The sequence below is a fragment of the Diospyros lotus genome, chromosome 6, assembly GCF_014633365.1.
Source record: "Diospyros lotus cultivar Yz01 chromosome 6, ASM1463336v1, whole genome shotgun sequence".
NCBI classification, from domain to species: domain Eukaryota; kingdom Viridiplantae; phylum Streptophyta; class Magnoliopsida; order Ericales; family Ebenaceae; genus Diospyros; species Diospyros lotus.
The window spans coordinates 13,244,885-13,267,565 of NC_068343.1; the positions used below are offsets into that span (position 1 = coordinate 13,244,885).

Consider the following 22,681-nt stretch of genomic DNA (forward strand, 5'->3'; position numbering starts at 1 on the left):
GTTTCGAAGTGCTAATTGTTGTTCTCCAAAAGAACATCTTCTAGACATGACTAACCGAAGTTCCACACTTTTGTTCAAGTTCTTCCCATTGACAATGAGCCTTGATCTAAAACTATCAGTTAGGTTTCCTACAGCCTTATTTTCATCTAAATTGCAAGGAATTTGCAAGCAATAAAATGTGAAGTATAAGCAAATGATATTTGATGTCCAAAATCTAGTATGAGCAATTTCAATAAATAATTCAGACAGTAAAAAATTTCTCAAGGTCAAAAACAATTTGTCCCCAAGGGAACAATAAAAACCGAAAAAATAAATAAAATTTGAAAATAAAACTGACGGATCTCCTAGAAAAAGATACAAATTTCAACTCTTTGATTCTGCAGGTGTTTTACCGTCCATTCGTAAATTTTCCATGGCTGTCCAGATTCTAGTTGATATACTGCTGAAGAGACATTTTTGTGCAGCCTCATTGAGCCCGTGACAGGAGGCGCTGGGCCACCCTGAAGTTGAAGACGATGAATCCTTCGACTTGTAGATTGCCATCTCTCTCAATTTAGGAAGGTCAAATTCAACTGGGTCGCCAATAATTATCTTTATTTTCTTGTTAAATAATGGAAAAGGAGGCCTCCGTCCAAATAAATAGTTCTCGGGCATCACCTGATTACAGACGGATGAATGTCACTAGAGCTAAACAAAAACTAGCCACTTAAATGGCAATCTCCTCAGCCACTGTCAATTTTAAATTCAGGAGGAGCCTAATGTAGTTTATCTACTCTGTACATACAGTCTAAACAAAACAAACAAAAAAAAGTAGTGAAATGACAGTTATAATCACATTTTAAGAAAGTTATACCGTAAGAGGCCAACATGGATATCTGTAATGCCCCACATATATGTGTGGCCATGTGGGCTGATCCAAGGAGATCGAAACCAGACTCAGAGCTAGAACTTTTTGGGTGAAAGAAACCCAATGCAAGTAGAAGGTTAACATCAAACTGCACCTCCTACGGTTAATGGACAACTACTGTTATGAGGTAGGAAGAGCCAAAAGTTTATCTAATCAACCTCAACCCATTGGCGTGGCATATCCACTTCCAAAGTTTTCAGATTAAAAATATATTAGCCTCAGACAGCGGGACACTAAAATTTATGGGGATCTGACATTTTAAAAGATGTTAAAAGCAAATAACAAAGATGAAGCTCTTTATCAAAAGGTAAGATTCTTACCAGAACATTGGTGGAACCTAATATGTTGACAGGAGACTTGGAAAGAAAACAACATTGATCAAACTTACAAGCAAAGACAGCTTGAACTGTATCAAAGAAGTTGCCTACCCCTTCCTGACATTCCTAGAGCTTTCAAGTTACATATCAAGCAGTTCGTTCATGAAATGATTGAGCCCACTCAGGATATTTTCCAACAAAATTCCAAGTGTAAAGCAAACATGGAAAAGAATGATCAACAAATGATAACAAGTTGAACATTTTAAAGTAATCTCAGCTTAGGAGGATGTCCATGCAACTAATACACAAGAGTTTGCCAACAGCAACCTTTTACAAGATTTATTGTGAGGTGATTGAGGGCAAAAACGCAAGAGTAAAACATATGAATCCAGTAAAAAAAAAAATGAAGAGGGTACGGAAAAATGTTACAAGGATAGCAAATGATGCAAATAACAAAACTATTGTTCATACAAGACTGGCAACAATCAGAGAATATTTTCCAGGATGAAGAGGAAGAAAGAGCATGGTTCAATGGCCAATCTACCCTGTCACTTTTTGCCATGCACTCAAAACAGGCAAAAGCAAGATATAGACCTCTTAAATAAATAAAAAAGGAAAAGAAAAAAAAAACAAGAAGGAAAAGATAAAAAAAAAAAAATAACAGCAATACCAACACATAAATCATCAACAATAATACCAACTACTCCAGTGATGTCAATAATGCTATCCATCAATGACAAAAAGAATCATGAGCCTTAATCCTGCTACATGAAGTTTAGAACTCCGTCATCTCTATTCATGGCCATATCCTCTATAAGAATGATATCCATCAAGCATGTGAAAAGATCTAATGCTAAGACTCCTTCAAAGAATACATGGCACATTCCCAAAATTACTTGGAGTTTTACCTCTTGTAAGCCTTGATGAACAATGGGCAAAACTATAGGGGTCACAGGAGCCCGAGCAATCAGACTGGCAGTCCCCCACTTCAATCTTCTAACTGGTCCACCTTCTTGCGACACTTTTCCCTCTGGAAATGTATGCAACTGCTTGTTCCAGATGAAAGAATATCAGAAGAGCCTCAATGCATTCTTGTTAGTGGAAAATTTTTATGACAAATGATAAAGAAAGTGACTGTCAGTATATGATTTTAGCAAGCATCTATGGTGGTGGTGAGTTCCAAAGTGCATGACCTGATCTACAATATTTCAGGATGAGAAAAAAAAATTAATTCATTCACCCATCTAGCATATACTGGAGTCCTTATGCACTGAGAATGCAGTTGAATTATGTTTAGGTCAAGCCATAAAGAAAAGAAATAATCAAGTTTCTATACATTAGCAGAATATACCATATGCCCAAGTGAATCAAAGATTAGAAGGAATGAAGAAGAGAGAAAAGCCATGAAAGGAAAGGTTAGGAAATGAAAAAGATACAAAGAAGAAACTCATTAAGATTATAGTGTCGATGCCCCAATGAAAGGAATACATAATTATTTTTTGAGAGAGATTCATGCTTACGAAAACAATCAAATCATGCAGTAAGATAAAGGTACCACCTAGACAAGGAAAAAAGGAGATTCATGGGGATTTTCTTTTATTTGTGTCTAAAGATATAAAAGAAAAAAAAAAGGAGATTTTCTTTTTTTGATCTATCACCCATGCACAGATCCTCTGCGCAAGGGGACACTACAGGATGGGATCAAATCTTAAATGAGTATGCCCATGAACTAATGGTAGCATTCATGATTGAATTTGAAGCTATGACCTGCATCGACAAATACCAAGTCAAATGAGTAGTTTGCACAGGTTCTTAGGCATATAAGCAGAAATTAATCAAAAAGGGAATCTTAGACTATTTTTTCTGGGTGAGTTTTCTTAATGTTACTAATGCCTGATGATTTTGTGGAAGGTCAGAGAGTGAAGCAGACAAACGAAGGCCCTTTGCAAAGTAAGGGAAGGCATCAAGATGGCACAAGATGACTGAAGATGAAAAGGAGAGAAAAAGCAATCAATAGTGAGATTAACTTGTTGGAGTAGTTAAGCAAAAAACACTATTGATCTGTCATGAAGGTAAGGAGGGCAATCTTTTGCAAAGTGGAGCATATTTTTGCCAAATGGGAGCTAGACTATTGGGCGAACCTTGGTAGAAAAAAAAACTACTCTTGTTTTTACTAGAAAACCACGGGTTTGAGTTGTGGAAACAACCTCTTTGCAAAGTAATGGTAAAGCTGCTTAGAAAAATGACCCTCCCCTAACTCTCACAAAGTGGAGAGTCTCGTGCACTGAGGATACTCTTCTAAGTGTGCTAGAGTATTATAAAATAATAATGTCAGTTATTAATAAAATACTTGCCATAGCTTTCATTTATATATAGAGAGGGGGGTTGGGGGGGGGGGGGGGGGGGATTCTGGGAGCATACAAAATTCACCTACCATTACTTAAGTAGGTTATAATAATTGCCAAAACATGACTGATTTCAACAATTGCTTTGATCAATTGTTTTTTTTCAGAGCTATTTTACTATGAATTTCTTTTAGTAAAAGCCATAACTACTTTGGAAATAATAATACTGAAACAAATAAAAACAGAATTCTAGAAGCGTGGAAGGTAAAAGAGTAAGATGTATAAGATGAGAATATATTCAAGTTACAATGAGTTAGATCTGAAATAGAAATGTTTGAACCAACAATGAGAACTGCTGGAATGAGGAAAATTACTCAGAAGAAAAATTAAATTGGAAATAATAACATCTGTGATGATTCTGTCATTACTGTCATCTACATAGTTGAGATAGATACAAGAGTTTGATTTTGGCCTATCCATGAGTGAGGTTTTCCCAACTCTCTTCAGTTGGCTAGTGATAGAAGTTCATCAGTAGACAGTTCAGGCATCCAATCTCAAAAGACATTGTTTTGTTGTGGCAATATGGGCACAACCTCTAGGCCTGAATAATTGACTCCATAACGGCTTTTTTAAGATGCTTTAGAATCACTTAATTCTAGGGAGGCGGAGAACCATTGCGTATAGCACCCAACAAGGGAGATATATTTAGTCTCAGTCCTTTTATCCTGTAACTCAAGATGGAGGGGAGACTGGCTTCTCCTTGGAAGAACCTTTGGAGAATGAAAGTGCCATTTAGGCTGGACTTTTTTGTTTGACTTGCATCACATGGCTCTATTGTCACATTGATAACTGAGATTATAAGACAGTATAGTAGGCAGGTGCTTTTATGTGAAGAACTCAGGAAATTTAGTGGATGAACTTCTTTCATATTACTCATAAGTGCTTTACATGTGGTCTCTTATTTTTGCATTGGTTAGAGGTACTAGGGCGATGCCAACTAGTAGCTACATTGGATCTCTTAAACTCCTGCATTGCACGATTAATTGTCAAGGAGGAGGCTTGGAAGTGTTTGGAATATTTGGACAGAAATAACTTCTCTCACATTTCATTTGATAGGACATACATATATATAGAAAATACAAGGGAGAAATCACCCATATGAAGTCGGTTAAGGAAGGGAAAAATTGATTCGGTTAAAAAAAAAACTGTCACCTAGAGATGAAAAAATAACTGTACACCTAAATACAAAATTGTAATCGCATGATTTTCTACACGCTCCCTTAATCTAGGCTGTAAATATTAGGGAAGCCTAACTTGAATCTTCACATTTTCAAACTAGTTCTTTGGTAGATCCTTGTCCACCTTCAATTTTCTTTATAAAGTGCTTGTCTATTTAGGTCACTTTGAACATATTGAATTGTTGCCAATATCTAGTTAGACGACTAAGATATTGGGTAACTGAGAGGTCTCCTTGACAACACCTCTTCTATGTTCTCAATGTCAGAATACATCTCATTTGCAGCATCTTAGACTTCTTGTGCCGTCTTGTGAAGCATGAAATTTTCTCCGACTTGATATAGCTTTTATAGGTTAAGCTATAACCTACACAGTTTTTATAGTTTAAACTGAAACTTGAACTTTTAAAGGCAACTTTTAGCGGCTAAGTTGGAACCTCATGCATTTATGGACAAAGCAGCAACCTTACACGCCTTTTAACGGGATAAGGAACCAGCCCTTTTTTAATTTTTCTGGAGGAATTTCACTTTCAATTGCAGTAGCATGACAATTTCCTTGAGATCAATGTTGAGAGTGCAGTGAGTAGGCATGATGTAGTTGTAATTGATGAGTTTGATGAATGCCTTGATGTGACGCTTCTTGGTGGTCTTCTTGGTGGAGTCGTTGCAAATCACCCGCTTAGGATATTTGGCGAGGCTGGTGACAAGGCAGTGACCATAGGGGTAGTCACAAGTGTCGTCATTGAATGACCAAGAGATGACGACCTTCCAGCCAGTGAATCAGCCTTTTCTGGTGTGACTGTCCACCTTCTCCTTGACTTCGCCTGCAACCAACATCTACCATCTTCGATGCTAGAGTGCGACTTTGTCGCTTTGTGCTGCGTCCTTTCATCTTCTCCGATGACTGCGATGGCTATCTAGGTTTTGTGTTGCAAACCCTTTCGTCTTCCCTGTTAATCTCCGTTCTATGACCCTTCACTTTCTCCGACGCAATTTCATGGCCGTGGTCAGTTATCCCCTCAATGGCAACGATTGTGATTGCGCTTAAGGGAAACGGCAACATTAACTGTTGTGGTTGGAGCTGCGGCTATGGCGGACAAAGTTAAAGGAGATGTGCAGTGGCCGACGATGGCAAAGAACTTCGCCACTCTCTCGCCCTTTGAACTCTCCATCTCACTACTCTCTGATACCATGTAGTTATTTGAACAAAAATAACTTCTCTCACATTTCATTTGATAGGGCACACACACACACATATATATATATATATATAGAAAATACAAGGGAGAAACCGCCCATATGGAGTCGGTTAAGGAAGAAAAAAACTTATTCGGTTAAAAAAAAACTGTCACCTATAGTTTGCCTAACTACCTAACAGTCTCTATTTCTTATACATGATTTTCTATAGGAACATTAGTATTACGAGCATGATGTAGAGCATATCTAGGGAAAGAAATAGAAGAGTTTTTTAGGGCATTGAAAGCCTGCAACACTTTTGTTAAGGGAAAACTTCCACTTTCCCTCTTTTTGTAGTTGAGAGAGGAATGTTCTTTTTGTCCATCTTCTTTGGCCTTATTTTCAGAGGACTTTTATTGTAGATAGATAGCATTATAGGTTTCTTTGTTTCCTTTTCTGTATAGGGTTTGCCCCCATTTTTGGCAGTTCTCTTTCAATGATATTTACTTATCCAACAAAAAATAAATAATAGTTGAATAAATTAAAAGATAAGGTTACATTCAATTACAACAAAGTTCTATAAATCAAAAATATTTTGGATGAATAAATAAAGGGACATTGAGGGAAATGTAGGGCTTAGTCAGTTGCAAAAAATGTTGTGCAAGTTTTCATTTTTATCTCCACTTTATCCACTGCTCTCAGGTGCATCTAGTTATTTTCTTCTCAAAATTTCCCAACCATCTTAAATGGATATCGTGCATCTTATTTTCAATAGTCACCAGTTTGACTTTATTACAGACAACCTTATTTCTTATTCTATGCTTTTTTATATGGCTGCATCCACTATATCACTTTTATCTCCATTACCCTCGCGTCTTGCCTATGCTTGTGCTTAACTACCAACATTCCATGTTATATAATAAAGATTGCTTCATAGCCATATTTAATTAAATTTTCATTTAGCTTTAAGGAGTTCTTTTTTTTTTTTTCTTCTCAAAAGCTTTAATGAGATTTTACATCATCATGAAATGCTAGAAGAATTTCTTTACTTTAACCATCCTATCTTGATTGGTATAACATCCTCAATAACATGATCTCTTGTGAAAATAACGTGATCTTTTAAGTAAGATATGATAGAAATGGTCGGGGATAGAGGTGTGAAATGGATCTATCAGGGCCAACATGACCAATTTTTTCAGGCCTGCCAGCTTGGCTAACTGTTTTGAAACTTTTTTTAAAAAATAAAAGATATTTTGCTCAATAAATGTTGTATTGAAGATTTTTTTATTAAAAAAGCATGCATAAGGTTACATAATACAATTTTTTGTATTTAGTAATACCTCAAATTATTTCTATTGTCTCAAATGTTGACAAATAAAAAGTTATAGTACATAGAAAATTATAATTTAAAAAATACAATGTAAAAAATTACAAATAATATGCTAAATTATACCTTAACATATTTATTTATAAATCAATTTTTTTATTTAACAGTCCACCAAGCCATGTCTGTTGCATAGCCAGTTGGCAGGCAGGCCATGCCAGGCTGGGCTGCCTGTTTTACATGTAACTGACCCAACCTAGTGGGATTAAAGCTTATGATTGTTTTTGTTCTTGTAACATGACTTTCAAGTCTCGTCACAAGATCATCCACATTTCTGTATTTTTACTAGACTTAAATTCCATTATTAATGATTCTGATAACAAATTTTAATTCTTTTTATAATTTGAAATTTGTCATAACACTAAATTATTGCTATTTTTTGTTTGTTATTAATATTGTTGCTATTATAATATTTTATGGTGAATAACTCAATAGTGAAATTGTTAATATAATAATAGTGATTAATAATATCACAATCTTAAAATGTTAATAATATTATGATAATAGCAATATAATGAATATTGTACCAAACTTAACTTATGAATATAATATTTATGACATTGCTAATATTATTTTGACATTCATGTGAATGTCGCTCCTTTGATTCTTCATTAATTTACAAACGTTTCAGTTTCCCTACATTGAATACAGGCTTCATCAATATTGCAACTTGTTCGAACATTATATTTGTATCAGAAATGGTATATGAAAATTTGAAGTCAAAAACTAAAGATGACACAGCCACCGTTAAATGTCAATTCTCTTATGAGTATAATCCGTCTGTTTTGATTTCTGATAATAAAATTACCTCTAACTCTGTTTCAACATTCTTAAAGCAAATGGATTTTCAAAATGTCATTACCCATGCAACCTACAACTAAATTGGGCCACTTACTCCAACAAGTTATACTTAGTTTAATTTTCAAATCCAGTTCAGCTGAACAAGCCAAGTTGCCCCATAAATTGCTGAAATCAAGGCCAGAAAATTCTTATGACAATTGATAACTAAAATCACACATAAAATAAGTCCATGAACAAACGTACCAATGCATGAGGCTTACCGCTTTGCAATACAATCTTCCCCTTACATTTTTTTGTTTTTCTCTTTTGCAAAGACACTGTTCTAGTGTGACAATAATGACAATGAAAGTGGTGATAACAAGAAAGTCAATAGTAGTAGTGGTAGCAATGGTCAGAACAACAGTAATATAGTAAGCACAGAAGGTCATTGAAAGTATGGAGTTAAAATTATAAAGGAAGTACCCACGCTCCATCACTCAAGCGATCCAGAGCTTCATTCATGTGTTCTTGATATATCCCACCACCCCTTGTTATTGGTATACATTTCCCTGTGCATTTTTGTTCTTTCAAGAATGAGCCCAACTTGAAAGCAAATGAAAATCTACAACAATTTCACTTCAACTATGAGGAAAACATCAAGAAGAAAAAAGTGATGAAGATAGTGACGATCAATAATCTCCTCTATTATGTTTCTATAGCAACTAGAGAATACAAAACTCAACCAAATTCCTAGATTCTTTAAATTGTTGCCTAAAATTAAAAACATCAACATATTAACCCTTAATCCCACTACTTAGGGTCGGCTGCATGAATTCAAACAAGCAATCATTTATATTTATGATCTTATCTTCTATCTCATATCGTACTTAAGAGTCTCTCACTAGGTTTTTCTCGATCTTTCTCTACCTCCCCTCACAAGAGCCTCAATGGGTCTACTTCTAACATAACCAAGCCATCTTAATCATGTCAAACACATCTTATTTTTAATAAAAGCCACTCTAACCTTATTATGGAAAACCTCATTTCCAATTTTATTTTTTCATGTATGACCACACATCCATCGAAGCATCTTCATTACTATTACACTCATATTTTCCATATGTTAATACTTTTCTGTACAATATTTTGTATCATACAACAAAGTTGATATTATAGTTGTCTTATAAAAGTTTTCTTTTAGCTTCAATAGAACCTTACTATCATATAAAACATCAAATGCACTTTGTCATTTTAAATTGTTGCCAAAAATTATGGCACTATAAAATAAATATCATACATAAAGAGAATAAATATAAAATTAAGATACAAATGTAGGGTATATGTCTTATTGCAACTTCTTCATACCAAAGGACATCCACAAACAATTTCATATTTAAATTTGCTGGTTGATTAAAGAGACAAGTTCTGTCACCATCACACTCACAACGCATTCTTCTTTTTTTTTTTTTGGTTGGTTAAAAGGGGAGATCTAGTTGACCAAGGACACAACATTCTGCATTCTAACATACACTGCTCATCCAAGACATCTGAAAAAACCCTGCCTAGGAGCCATTCAAGGCAATGCCATCAGCTCCCCTGCCCTTAAACCCATGAGCCTTATGGCAAGCAACCACCAAAGTAACCAAGGGGCACTAGAATCTAAGAGACCTCAAGTCCCAGCTCGAGGGGTAACTACCACCAAGTTATCACCATTGATTTTTTCAATAATATGACAGTTCCCTATAAGAAAAAATGACTAGGCCAATATATTAAGGTTTTAATAAAACAAACTCTCTGTTCATGCACACTAGGGACAAATAGAGGTGCAGTTTGCTATATTTTCCCACCTTCCCTCCCCACATAAGTGTGTGTTCACAAGAGCATGCAGTTACGCATGCCAATGCATCTCTAAACTAAAAAAAGGTACAACTTAAGCAAGGAATCCTGTCAACCTATTACTTCACCTAAAACTATATTGTGCGCTCAGTACAATCCATACATTATTTCTATTGGTTGTGGGGGCAGACCAATCAAGATCTGAGAGAGTCAGCTGCTCCTGCTGAAAAATAAAAATTAATTAATTTGTTGATGACATTAACTTTTACATTCATAATATTATCTTTTAAGTATGTGACATTTACTAAGAGTGACAATTTGGTTGAGTGGTCCTTGCACCAGATTTTGATTCTACTTCATAATGGCATGGGTTCAAATCTCACAGCCATTATTTGAATCATTTTTTTCTTATTCACATAATTTATAATGTCCACCCAATTTAGATTGGATTTTTCCTCTTACTATTGAACTACTTCTAATAAATATAAATGATTATGGACCGTTCTATTTTCCATAATTCCACCATGTGAATATGTTGAGTGGTTTAAGACTTAGGGTTTTAAACACTGTTTACTTTGTAGAGTTAAAGGGAAATATTTGATCTACCAATAGATGCCTTTTTAGGGTTAGTTTTTCATCACAATTTTCTATTTTTACCTATTTCCCCCCTCATTTCGTTCATCTCTTTCTACCTTCAATCTTGAAGATTAACTTTATTAGGTAAAATTTTATCCTTTAGACTTAAACCCAAACAAAGAAAATGTATGTTTATTATGAGATCTTGCAGATGAATATTATAGATATGTCTTTTTTTGCTTTTTTTTGTTAAAAAAAAAAAAATTATCAGTGGATCGCTCATCAAACTAATTTTCTGGGTCCGCCACTGTTTGGTTGAAAGGAAGAAATATATTTTTGGCCACAGGAGAAACAACACAGACCTGTGAATATAACACAGACCTTTTTCACTTGGAATAATATGAACAAACTCTCAATTTTAATTACTTCCATATAGACAAAGTGACCAAATGTAGTAAAAGATCCAACTACTACATATGCTATTTCTTCTCTTTTTTTTCCTGTAAATTACACATGCCATTTCAAAACCATGATTTTAAGAAAAGCCTACATGATACATTGGACTAGAAATAGCTGCCTTTTGTGAAACCGCAATCTATTGATCCTATAACATTCAGTCAAATACACACTTGAAATTTTTTGAATATGCACAATTCTTTAAAATGTGCGACAATTCAAAGTTACCAGTTCAATATCATAAGTGTACAGGGAACATATATATTCCACAAAAGCTCGAGATTAGCCACAAATTACATACCAAGTCGGAAAAAATACGACAGCAGCCTATTTTTGAAGCAAATGTCTTCGGCAGCTAATACCCATCGTGCCAATTTTGCATCTATTGTGGGGAAACCCTTAAATCCCCAGATTACAGGGTCATCCAACCTGTATCATTGAAAAAAACTTCAGAGTTTGCACTAAAGATATATTACCTTGCAACCTAAAGGAAGGTAAGAAATGAGCAACATAGAAGTGAAAGCTGGTAATGTCTATACAAGATATTTAACATGGTTTCATATGAAGTGCTTTGTATCGAGAATGGCATCAAGATGAGCATATATGGTTTGGTTGATGTTCAAGATAATGTCGTCTAGCCAGTGACTAAGATGATTTCACCAGGTGACAAAGATTAAAGCAATTTCCATTAATATACAACCCCTGCCTACATCCACTTACTGGGACTTCTGTAGCTAAATCACACAGAATTAAAAGCCTCACATAACAATTCTGCACACAGCATTTCGTAAAATAGCCTTCATGTCCCAAACATCACTGAGGTTTTGCTCACATCATTTGAATCAAATATGTTCTGTTCCCTAAACATTACAGATGAGACCAATTTCCACCGAAGACATTTCATATACTCCCAAACAATAGCATTTCCTGTTAAAGATCTTTCAAACAACAGCGGCTAATCTCTTACTATTCTAGCTTACCATTATACAGACAAACCATCGAATTCAGCTCAAGTAGAAGAAAAGTAAGGTGAGGAGACACCAAACATGCTTGAAAATTGAACTAAACACAGTGCAAAGTCACTACGACTTGGTTAAGTAAGTAAATGAACCTGAACGGGGAAACAAGAAATTTGGGGGGAAAGAAGAAGAGAGGAGAAAGAGGGGAGGAGAGGAGACTAACAGACTGACGTGGACATGTGGTTGCTGACGGTGAGGAGAGGGATGCCGGGAGGCCGGGATCGTACGAGGCGGAGGAGGGTGTCGGCATTGTGAACGGTGGTGGAGTTGAGGAGAGTCGCGACCGCTTTTGCTAAGCCTCCCACCGCCATGAACACAATCTTCCGCGGTACTCCTCCCATGTGGCTCGCTCGCGCCGCCCACTCCACCGTCGTGCGCCGCCCTCCCATCTGATCTGATCGATTTCTTCTTCCGCCGACCGATGAGAGGGAGAGAGAACCTGGCCGCTGTAGTTAGCGATCGAGGCCAAGCTCAAACTCAATTGGGAATCGATCCAACTCATATTTGTGTTTGCCCTTTTTTCAACGCTCCATTTTGGCTGCAAACTACCCAAAGACACGCCTCTGCATTTATCACGTTGATCAAATACTAAGACCCTTAGCCTTAGGCTGTTACGTGAGCCTTTTATTTTATTAAAAGGACTTTCTCCTAATTTTTATTTTTAAACAACTTTGTAACAACATTAAAATTATTTGTCACATTTGAGTCATAAAAATAAGTTTTTTTTATAGAGTAAATTTATATATAAAAATGGTTACATATTATTAACTAAATACCCACAAAATTATTTTTATACAAAATCTTTTCTCAACCACCACACCATAATGTCATCTATAAAACAAACAATACCCCCTTAAACATCATTTATTAGTTTCTTGATCATTAAATCCTTTTAACTAATAAACATATATACACCAATATAAATATACAGCAACCAACAAATCCCCCTAACTCAAATATGATTTCTTTTTCCTAATATTTTTAAACTTCCACAAGCTCTCACTCTCAAGAGATTGTTGTTTTACATTAAGAGAGCATTTGTTAATCAAGTTGAAAAAATTAAGATAATATGTATACAACAACCAACAAAACCCCCTAACTCAAATATGATTTCTTTTTTCAAATACTTTTAAACTCCCACAAGCTCTCACTTTTAAGACATTGTTGTTTTACATTAAGGGAGCATTTGTTAATCAAGAAATGAATTGAAAAAATTAAGATATGGGATACATCCCGAACTTCTATTATTTCCAACATGTTTGTTAAGTTTATCTACCTATTTTTGAAAAAATCATTAATGACCTCTTATCTTGATCTTTTAAGATATGTTTATCTCTCCTCCCCTCAAGATAAACATATATTAGTTAAGAAAAAAATGACATCTATATCATATAGTTCATTTTAAAAAAATTTAACAAACAGTTTGATAAAAATTTTAGAATGCTTCCCAATTTTATCTTGACCATTACATATCTTGATTCAAAAACTATTCTGAACTTATCTTGATACTCTCTTATCTTGTTCATTTTAACAAACACTACCTAAGAAAGAACAAGAAACAAAAGGTAGCAACTTAGTTGAGGCATCCCCTAACATTTGTTTAATTCTAATCGCTTGGGGTTTGATATTCATTTAAAATTAAGGTAAAAATATTGAAAAGCACCAATAAATAAAAGCAAATTACACAAGATTTGAAAAAGTGAGTACAGGGAAGAAATGCTGATACCAATCTTCCCACTCTATGCATCTTTCATGTGTCAAAATGTTCATCCATTGGTCAGAATAATCTATATCCCCTTCCATTTCTGTATTTCAATCCAAAGAAAACTAAAATAAAATCTGTATAATCAAGCAAGAAAAGCATTGTACGTGATCAGCACTCAAAATATGCGTGTATATATATATATATTATATATATATATATAACTACACCCAGCCAGACATAAACTAAAGTTACAGAACAGAGGCTCACAGGTATGCATGATACAAGTTTCCAATAAGAGCAGAATAATAAGAGATACAGTTCCCCGTCTGACTTGCAGTACATTCATAATGGCATTCAACAGATTGGTCTGAGAGCTAAAGTCTAGATTGGCTGTATTGTTCCTCATGCTCTACCATTTCAATCTATGTCTAACATTACATATATATAACCCATGAAACTCAAGAATTTGGTAAAACAACCATGTAACATAAGAGCTAATGCATGTGGCCGAGACCTACCACTTGCTCAAGTCAAAATAAGTACCCTCCACAGTAAAAAGCAATGGCTCTTTGTAACAAAACCATCTTTGGATATTGCATTCCATGCTTGGCCTTTCTCAGTATTCGAGTGAGCCTGCAGAGGGTAGTCCAGATACCAGGTCTCCAACATCATTCACACCAGAATTCATCCTTTCAGCAGCATTGTGGCTGAATGATTCAACTTCTTGCTTCCCGAGTTTCAATACATCCTCTGGTGAAAGTATCTTGATGTACCAGACATTGTTTACAAATGCCCTGCAATTGTTTGTAAACAGTGAGTACACAAAATCGTCGGCAATGTGCTTGTACTATAATGCAGGTGACATTGTGGTGTAAAAAGTCTGTTATTTTTCCACAGCACTGGAAATGTTGAAAATGGAATGGAAGTAATACCACTCAGACATATCATAAATAAATTCTTTTAGAAGTACTTTAGGAAGGCAATAGAGATGAAAGATCACTGTGAGGTATTATAAGGGAGGGCTGTAACCAAATTTTGATGTGTAATTTTCAGGCATCCTCTGCTTTGTTAAAAATGGAGTTGGATGAAACTGTTTCATGGCATACAAAAAACCCTGTTGTGACCTTAACAACCAATTATGCTAAAAAAAGGTCAAATTGACACCATGTATAATATAACAGATAGAGATACATTATACCAATACCATATTGAGTACTTACTCCCATGGGTCGTCCCCAAGGAGAAGAACATCATTCTCCCTGTCGACGAATACAAGCTGCCAGCCTGATCTCCGAGGGTCTTCTAGCAAACCCTCAATCCCAAACATCTGACCCAGCTCCTCTCGCAGCTCATGATAGCTGTTGAACCGAGTGATATCCAGGGACCTCCCAACTGACCCGGATTTGTAGACCTGCATATAACACATGACATGGATGTCGTTTAACCTACATCAAAAGGCATTAGGAAAAGGGAAAGGGGGGGGGGGGGGGGGGGGGGGGAACAAAGTGCACAACACAATTTGCACCTTAACAAATGTCCGGGATGGGGTTGGTGGGTCAATTTGTGCTGCACTGTGCAACAACTCAGAAGTGTCTTGCATGCAACCATATGTAGCACTCTGAAACCCAGAAGCACCTAATGGCGAGGACATGTCAGCATTAACTGAGGAAACCCCAATACTGGGGAGTGTAGTGGGGAGTAATAGTCCAGAGTCAATATTAGCACCAAAAAGAGCATGATTCTGGGTGTCCAAGCTACAATTTTCCCGCTCCACATCTTTACCAGGATACTGCGGAAGTGACACAGTGTCAGTAGAAGTGCTGACCTGTGAACGTGTAAATTTTGATAACCATGGTTGTTGGGATGGCTCGCCAAGAATGGACTGCCCAGCTCTTGAGAAATTGAAAATGCTGCTACTCCCATCAGGACTCAGTGAACCCAGCATGTTCTGTACGGAAGGAGCAGCAGATGTTGAAAACTTAGTGCTTAGATCTGTGAATTCTGTTTTTGAAAAAGATGGACTGTTAGATTGCTGCCTCTGCTGGAGCTGATCACTTTGAACCAGATATGAAGCCTGATAATGATGTTGCTGTCGCTGTTCCTCTGGTAAGCTATTAACTTGCTGCTGCATATGCAGGGGCAGATTCTCTGATAGCATTTGGGTTTGTGCTTGCAGAATATGCGAGGGAATCGATGGCTGAATAACTTGCTGCTGCTGTAACATTTGATTTTGGCTACCTGGATGTTGAAGATATGGAAAAGATTGCTGCAACTGCAAAAATTGCTGTTTCATAGAATCTCCACCACCTATATTCTGCAAACCAGCTGCTAACATGGTTTGGTACTGCTGATTAAGATCATTTGTGACAAAGTTTGTGTCCAGTCTCTGCTGGGTCCATGGAGACATACCAACATTCTGAAAATTAAGAGAATGAAGTCCTTGCTCTGCAGTTTCTCCTCTTAACCATGCCATGCTGCTAACTGCCTCTCGGCTATCTGTAAACAGGCAAGAAAAAGGAAATTTTCTTGAGAAAGAGTTGGTTGAAGAGGCTGCTGTACCATAAACTTCAATTTTCAGTTTAGTATTGTAAGGAATGAAGAATACAAGAGCCTTCGAAGTTGAAGAACCAAGAAATGATATTCCCATGGAGACCTCTCCATAATCAATGACAAGATTTTGGAGCACTTCTAATATGAAGATGAAATAGTTCTAAAAATTTGAAGAGATTATATTTAACTTAACCACTAACTAAATGATACTGACTTCTAGATCAACAAAGGGGCAGCATTAGGATGATATAAGTATCAATTTTATATGGCGTAGACTAATTTGTTAAGACAGGATAGATATATTTATTTACTATACTAGTTATCGTAGAATACTATACCTGCAACCATTGCATCTCCAATAGATTATCAACCTTTTAGATTTTCCTCCTATTTTCTCTCAGCAATATATCAAGGCAAGTCCTCAGCTTGAGTGTAATATATCACAACTACATATGATGAAATAATATAGCCTACATAAGATGTGCCTCAACATTGTTAAAATTCAAAAAAAAAAAAACTATGTATCAGTTTTAGCTTCTAGAGTAGTCAGGTGCCACCACAGCCAGATCCAAAGCTATCGTTTTGACCAAACAAGGTCTTAATTATTTTTTGTTTAAAAAAAAAAAGAAAATTCATCATCTATAGCTGGGGAGGTGAAATAATGTTAATCCAGCCTCCTATAATGTTTTAGCATAAATTTCCTATTTAAGATAATTCATCATCTATAATTGGCACGATACCGATTAATTTGTTTTCTTGCTTCCCTCATAGAATTTTATTGTTTTTATCAAATGACAGAGAAAAAAAGATCAAAAGAGACGGAAGAAATTGAAAACACAACAAGTTGCTTAAATATTCTGTATTTGGCTACATTAATCACATGAATAACATTCACCAGACATTTTGAACACCAGAGAAGCAGAATGAAATAAACTATTTCTAACCCAAAGAGAAGTTTATTTGGATAACAAATGCCAAAACTTAGGTGCATCACATGGTACCCAACCTTAAAAAATTATGCAGGCGTCCATTGTCCAATGATCAAAAATTGCGTAGAAAATGTTAGTGTAAATAGATAACCATAACTGGTACCTTGAAAAGACAAGGCACCAGGATACCAAGGGCGTTTCAGTCGGAGAGGAAAGAGTGATGGATATATGGGAAAGGTAGTCAAAGGCTCAATTTCCCATAATGATACACGTGGCTGCCTCTCACCTGCAGTTGACTCATCCCAGCCAACCTACATCAGGAGCACAATGAACAGAAAACATTGAAAAATAGAATTAATAGCAAGTAAACCAGAGAACTTGTACACATCATATAATGGCACTAAATAACCCCCTTCACTCCTACTGGCAAGAACAACTTTGCAAGAAAATATATATAATAAGAAATAATGAAGATAATTAAGTGAACATTAATCTGTTTTATCAAAAAGTCTGTGACGGGGAGTAAAGAATTTTATAGCCTGTTTGAAAATCTCAGAAGCTCTGGAATTGGAATTCTAATTTGAGAGTTTTAATGAGTTCCTGTGCTTGGAATAAAAAAATAGTAGAACTTGGAATTCCATTTACCCTCAAACTTTGGAATTAAAATTCCAATCAACTTGGGTCGGAATTGTCAAACAAAAAATTGGAATTCACATGTCATGCTTGTTTATTTATTTTATTTTTGCAAATACCCTCCGCATCTACTCATATTCCTAAGGTCCTCTCATCCTAGAGTTTTTTAATCTTCTCCATCTTTGTGATGCTGATTTTCTCCCTGTAAGATAATAAGCAGCTGCATCTGATGCATGCATGAAGGCAAGTAAGCAACCATATCCTTTATTTCTAATTCAATTTAAATCTATCTAGCCTTCCTTTTTTCTTTCCATGGTTTCTAGTGTTTGATTTCTATTAAATAAGATAAGTAAGGAGTATTAGTGTAATTAACTTAAAATCCTTGTGTATATATTCTTTTATATTATACACTTTTAATAAAATATACATTATTTTATTCACATGGTATCAAAGCTATCATACAAACCCTAACCCTAGATCTAAAAGCCACTATCGTCGCCGTCGCTGCCGCCAACCGACACCATCACTGCCAATCACCTCTTCTGCAGCATCAGCCTTGTCCTCCTTGTTTATCATCCACCACCGTCGCCTATCTGGTTGCTCTGACAACCGCCCTCCTCATCTTCTCTGAGTGACCAAACTATCGTCAACATCGACGTCATCACCGCCTCTGCCCTTTCATCGCTTCTGGCCGCCTCGACCTTTGTCGTTGTTGCCATCAACGACCGTCATTGCAGCCTTTGCCTCTATCGTCATTTCTGAACTGAAACACGACTATTTCAGTGTCTCCTTCAGTTCGCCCAGATCTAATATGTTCGGTCATTCAGTTTCCTCCTCATTCGTCGTTCAAGGCTTTCCTTGCCTTCGTCGGCCCACCTCTATTCTTGGGTCACTCACCATCATTGCCGATTGCAGCCAGTTGTCGTTCCAACTTCGCCATCGACCAAGCATTGCCTGCAGAACAACAAGCTTCAAGTTTTCAGCCATTGTAGTACCAGTTAAGCTTGCTGCCCAGATCTTCAAGTTTCTCACCCAAACCAAATCTGAACCAGATCCAACCCGTCCAAATCCGACATGCTCTAGATCCAATCAGCCAGAACAACGGGTAGTTCTTTCCATTTCATGTCTTCTGTATCATGTCGTCGTCGTCGTGGGCATCCTCGGCCCCAGTGCTCCTATTGTAATCGCCTTGGTCCCTTGGGAGACTTGCTATCGCTACAAGGTCGCCCACCTCAAGCAACTAGTACTGCTAACATTGTTGTTGGCATTTACGAGGGTCGAGGGCCCATCACACCCAGTAATTCCTCACTAGTGACTATCTCTGCAGGGGAGTATGCTCGGTTCCGAGCAACACAACAAGCCACTTGACTTGACACATCCCTTGCTCACACTAGTAACCCTATTGCTTGCTTTACTTAGTCCTAATCTTCTCTTGGCCCATGGATCTTCGACTCTAATGTCACCAATCACATGTCTGTTAATCGTTCTCTTCTATCTCATATTCAAACTTTGAAGTCTCTACCTTCTATTACATTGGCTAATGGCTCTCATGCCTCAGTCCCTTGTATTGGCACAACATCACCCTTTCCTACTTTACCATTGTCATCTGTTTTACATTTACTACAGTGTTCCTTTAATTTACTTTCCGTCAGTCAACTCACTCGTAGTCTTAATTGCTCTATAACCTTTTTGTCTGATTATGTTCTTGTTCGGGATCAGAAGACTGGACAGACAATTGGCACGGGGCTTGAGTCTCGCGAACTCTACTATGTGTCTCACCCTACTTCATCAATGGAGTGCAAGACGGACTATTTTCCCACTACAGGCCCATTGTTGATTAGGGCACCTCTCTCTACCCAATCTCAAGAAAATGGTTCCTAATCTCTCTAATATTTCTTCCTTAGAATGTAAGTCTTGTCAACTTCGGAAACATAGTTGTAATTCTTTCCTAAGTAGAGTCAATAAACGTGTTAGTTCTCATTTTTTTTAGTGATTCATTCGAATGTATAGGCTCCTAATCGTGTTAGTTCAAAACACGGTTTTCGTTATTTTGTAACCTTTATTGATGATTTTTCTCAAACTGCATGGCTATATTTAATGAAAACACGTTCCAAATTATTTTTTGTCTTCACTACATTTTGTGCTAAAATTCAAACTCAGTTTAATGTGCCCATCCATGTGCTCCGTAGTGATAATGCTCTTGAATATTTGTCCTCACCATTTAAATCCTATACGGCATCCAATGGGATTCTTCACCAAATTTCGTGTCCTGGAACCTCACAACAAAATGGGGTGGCTGAACAAAAGAATCATTTAATTGAAACCGCCTACACGCTTCTTCTTCATATGCATGTTCCGTTTCAATACTGGGATGATGTTGTCTTAACTGCATGTTACTTAATTAACTGCATGCCATCTTATGTTCTTAATGACCAGATTTCTCATTTTGTTCTTTTTTCTCGAGCTGCCTTATATTCTCCTCCTCGTATTTTTTGGAGTACTTGCTTTGTTCACCATCTTGCCCCAGGTCGTGATAAGCTATGTGCTCATTCTGTCAAATGTGTTTTTCTGAGTTATTCACGCCTTCAGAAGGGGTATCGTTGCTACTCTGCTCAATTAGCTCACTATTTTGTTTCAACAGATGTTACCTTCTTTGAGTCATCTCCTTATTTTCTGTCTTCCTCTGAGGTCTCCAAGTCTGTGTCTACTGGCTTACCTTTGTCTATTCTTTTTCTTAACCTTTCCTCTTTTCCATCACCATCTGCCCCTCGCCTTGATCGCCCTGATCTTCAGGTCTATTAGGTCTATTAGTGGCGCCCTCAACCTATGGCCCAACCAATAGCGCCTATCATCGCTAGTCTGAGGGAGCTATCCACTGACTCATCCTCTGTGCCCATTAGTTCTTCCTCTAGTCCGGTGCCTTCGATTTTTGATCTTGAATTACCGACTGCTCTTCGAAAAGGTACTCATCATTGCACCACTCTCGATCCCATTTCACATTTTGTTAGTTATAAGTCTTTGTCCCCTAAATATTCTGTTTTTGTTTCTTCTTTATCTTATGTTTCTCTTCCTGAAGCTCTTTCTCATCCGGCATGGCAGGCTGCTATGGTTGAAGAAATGTCTACCCTAGATTCCACCAGGATTTGGTACCTCTTCTCAAAGATAAGTGTACTGTTAGTTGTCGCTGGGTTTACACTGTTAAAGTTGGTCCTGATGGCCAGATTGATCGCCTTAAGGCTCGCCTTGTCATCGAAGGATACATTCAAGTTTTTGCCCTTGATTATGGCAATACATTTTCTCTTGTAGCTAAGATCTCCTTTGTTCGCATTTTCTTGTCCCTTGCTACTTTGTTTCACTGGCCTCTCCATCAACTGGATATCAAAAATGCCTTCCTTCATGGCAATTTACAGGAAGAGATGTATATGGAGCAACCTCGTGGCTTTGTTGTTCAAGGAGAGTCTATGTTGGTGTGTCATCTTCGAAAATCCTTATACGACTTAAAACAGTCTCCTTGCGCTTGGTTTGGTCGATTCAGTTTAGTTGTTCTTGAATTTGGGATAACTCGTAACCATTCTATTTTTTATTGCTCTCAGTCTGGCCGTCACCTTCTTCTGGTGGTATATGTTGATGATATAGTACTTACAAGGGATGATGATGTTAGTATCACTGAATTAAAGGCACATCTTCACCAACAGTTTCAGACTAAGGATCTGGGTTCCTTGAAATATTTTTTGCGTATTGAGGTACCTTGGTCAAAGCAAGGCATCTATATTTCTCAAAGAAAGCATGCCTTGGATACGCTAGAAGAGACAGGATTGCTTGGATGTAAGCCAACAAATACCCCTATGGATCCGAATATCAAACTGTTATTAGGATAGGGGGAGCCTCTTTCTGACCCTAGGCACTACCATCGACTAGTGACAGGCGATCCACATCTAGATATTGCGTATTTGTGGGTGGAAACCTAGTCTCTTAGAAAAGTAAGAAACAAACTGTTGTCGCCAGATCCAGTACAGAAACTGAATGTAGGGCAATGGCCATAACATGTGCTAATATGACTGAAACAATTAATTGAGGAGTTAGGAGTTACACAGGTCAAGTCTATGTAATTGATTCGTGACAATCAGGTTGCAATGCATATTGCCACAAATTATGTGTTTCATGAGAGAACCAAGCATATTGAAATTTATTGCCGCTTTGTTAGAGAAAATGTGCTCTCTAGGGATGTAGCTACAACATATGTAAGTTCCAACGATCAATTGCCTGATTTACTCACCAAGTCACTTAGAGGTTCTTGTATGAATTACATTTGTACCAAACTGGACATGCTCAATATATATGCTCCAGCTTAAGGAGGAGTGTTAAATAAGATAAGTAACGAATATTAGTGTAATTAACTTAAAATACTTGTGCATATATTCTCTTGTATTATACACTTTTGGTAGAATACACATTATTTTATTCACAATTTCTATATAACCAAGTGGTGTAGTTTGATACGTTGTTAATAACTTCAGCTTTGTTTTATATTTCCTCTTTGTTATTTTTTCTAGTCTTTTAAGTTTTGGTAATGGTGGCCTTATGATGTTATTTTGTAGTATGAAAGTAGAAAGTAGGGTTACGACAAAATAATCTAAAATTAAAGATTAAGGAAGAGAGGGAGAAATAGCTTCTACACATCCCACACCTAGGGTCAGAATTGCATCACACAACTCAAAGAAAGCATAACATGCTTATAGAAAATTGAGAGAGAGGGTGAGGTATTCCTACAAGGGTTAGGAAACCTTTTCCTATTACAAAAACTAAACAAAAATTGAAACTACTAATAATAAG

At 36.7% G+C, this 22,681-nt stretch overlaps 2 protein-coding genes across 5 annotated transcripts in view; both read right to left on the reverse strand.

Annotated features, from left to right (window-relative positions):
* Window positions 1-174: 174 nt before the first annotated feature.
* Window positions 175-12,607, reverse strand: LOC127803013 (N-acylphosphatidylethanolamine synthase). Its single transcript, XM_052338997.1, has 5 exons — window positions 12,203-12,607; window positions 11,314-11,441; window positions 8,628-8,713; window positions 2,133-2,270; window positions 175-657 (listed from the first exon to the last, which is right to left on the reverse strand). Exons 1-5 carry the CDS (start codon window positions 12,418-12,420, stop codon window positions 364-366), a joined length of 864 nt encoding a protein of 287 aa, XP_052194957.1. The 5' UTR covers window positions 12,421-12,607; the 3' UTR covers window positions 175-363.
* Window positions 12,608-13,928: 1,321 nt separating this feature from the next.
* LOC127803012 (auxin response factor 8) overlaps window positions 13,929-22,681 on the reverse strand; it is a 29,320-nt gene continuing 20,567 nt past the window's right edge. The window contains exons 11-15 of one of the 4 annotated variants that reach the window (XM_052338994.1): window positions 17,379-17,526; window positions 16,146-16,232; window positions 15,262-16,061; window positions 14,957-15,147; window positions 13,929-14,530 (exon numbers count right to left, since the gene is read on the reverse strand). In XM_052338994.1, coding sequence (XP_052194954.1) covers window positions 14,353-14,530; window positions 14,957-15,147; window positions 15,262-16,061; window positions 16,146-16,232; window positions 17,379-17,526 — 1,404 coding nt within the window. In that variant the 3' untranslated portion in view covers window positions 13,929-14,352. Of the gene's footprint in view, window positions 14,531-14,956; window positions 15,148-15,261; window positions 16,233-17,378; window positions 17,527-22,681 lie in introns of all 4 variants that reach the window. The other 3 variants (XM_052338995.1, XM_052338996.1, XM_052338993.1) reach the window with 3 other exon arrangements.

What these genes read in the sequence shown, in the direction of transcription:
- LOC127803013 (XM_052338997.1), bottom strand. Translation starts at nt 12,420, where the DNA reads ATGGGAGGGCGGCGCACGACGGTGGAGTGGGCGGCGCGAGCGAGCCAC. An exon ending in GTCGTATTTTTTCCGACTTG is followed by an intron (nt 8,714 to 11,313) that starts GTATGTAATTTG and finishes AAAAATGCACAG; the next exon opens with GGAAATGTATACCAATAACA. An exon ending in GCTTGAGTGATGGAGCGTGG is followed by an intron (nt 2,271 to 8,627) that starts GTACTTCCTTTA and finishes TGGAACAAGCAG; the next exon opens with TTGCATACATTTCCAGAGGG.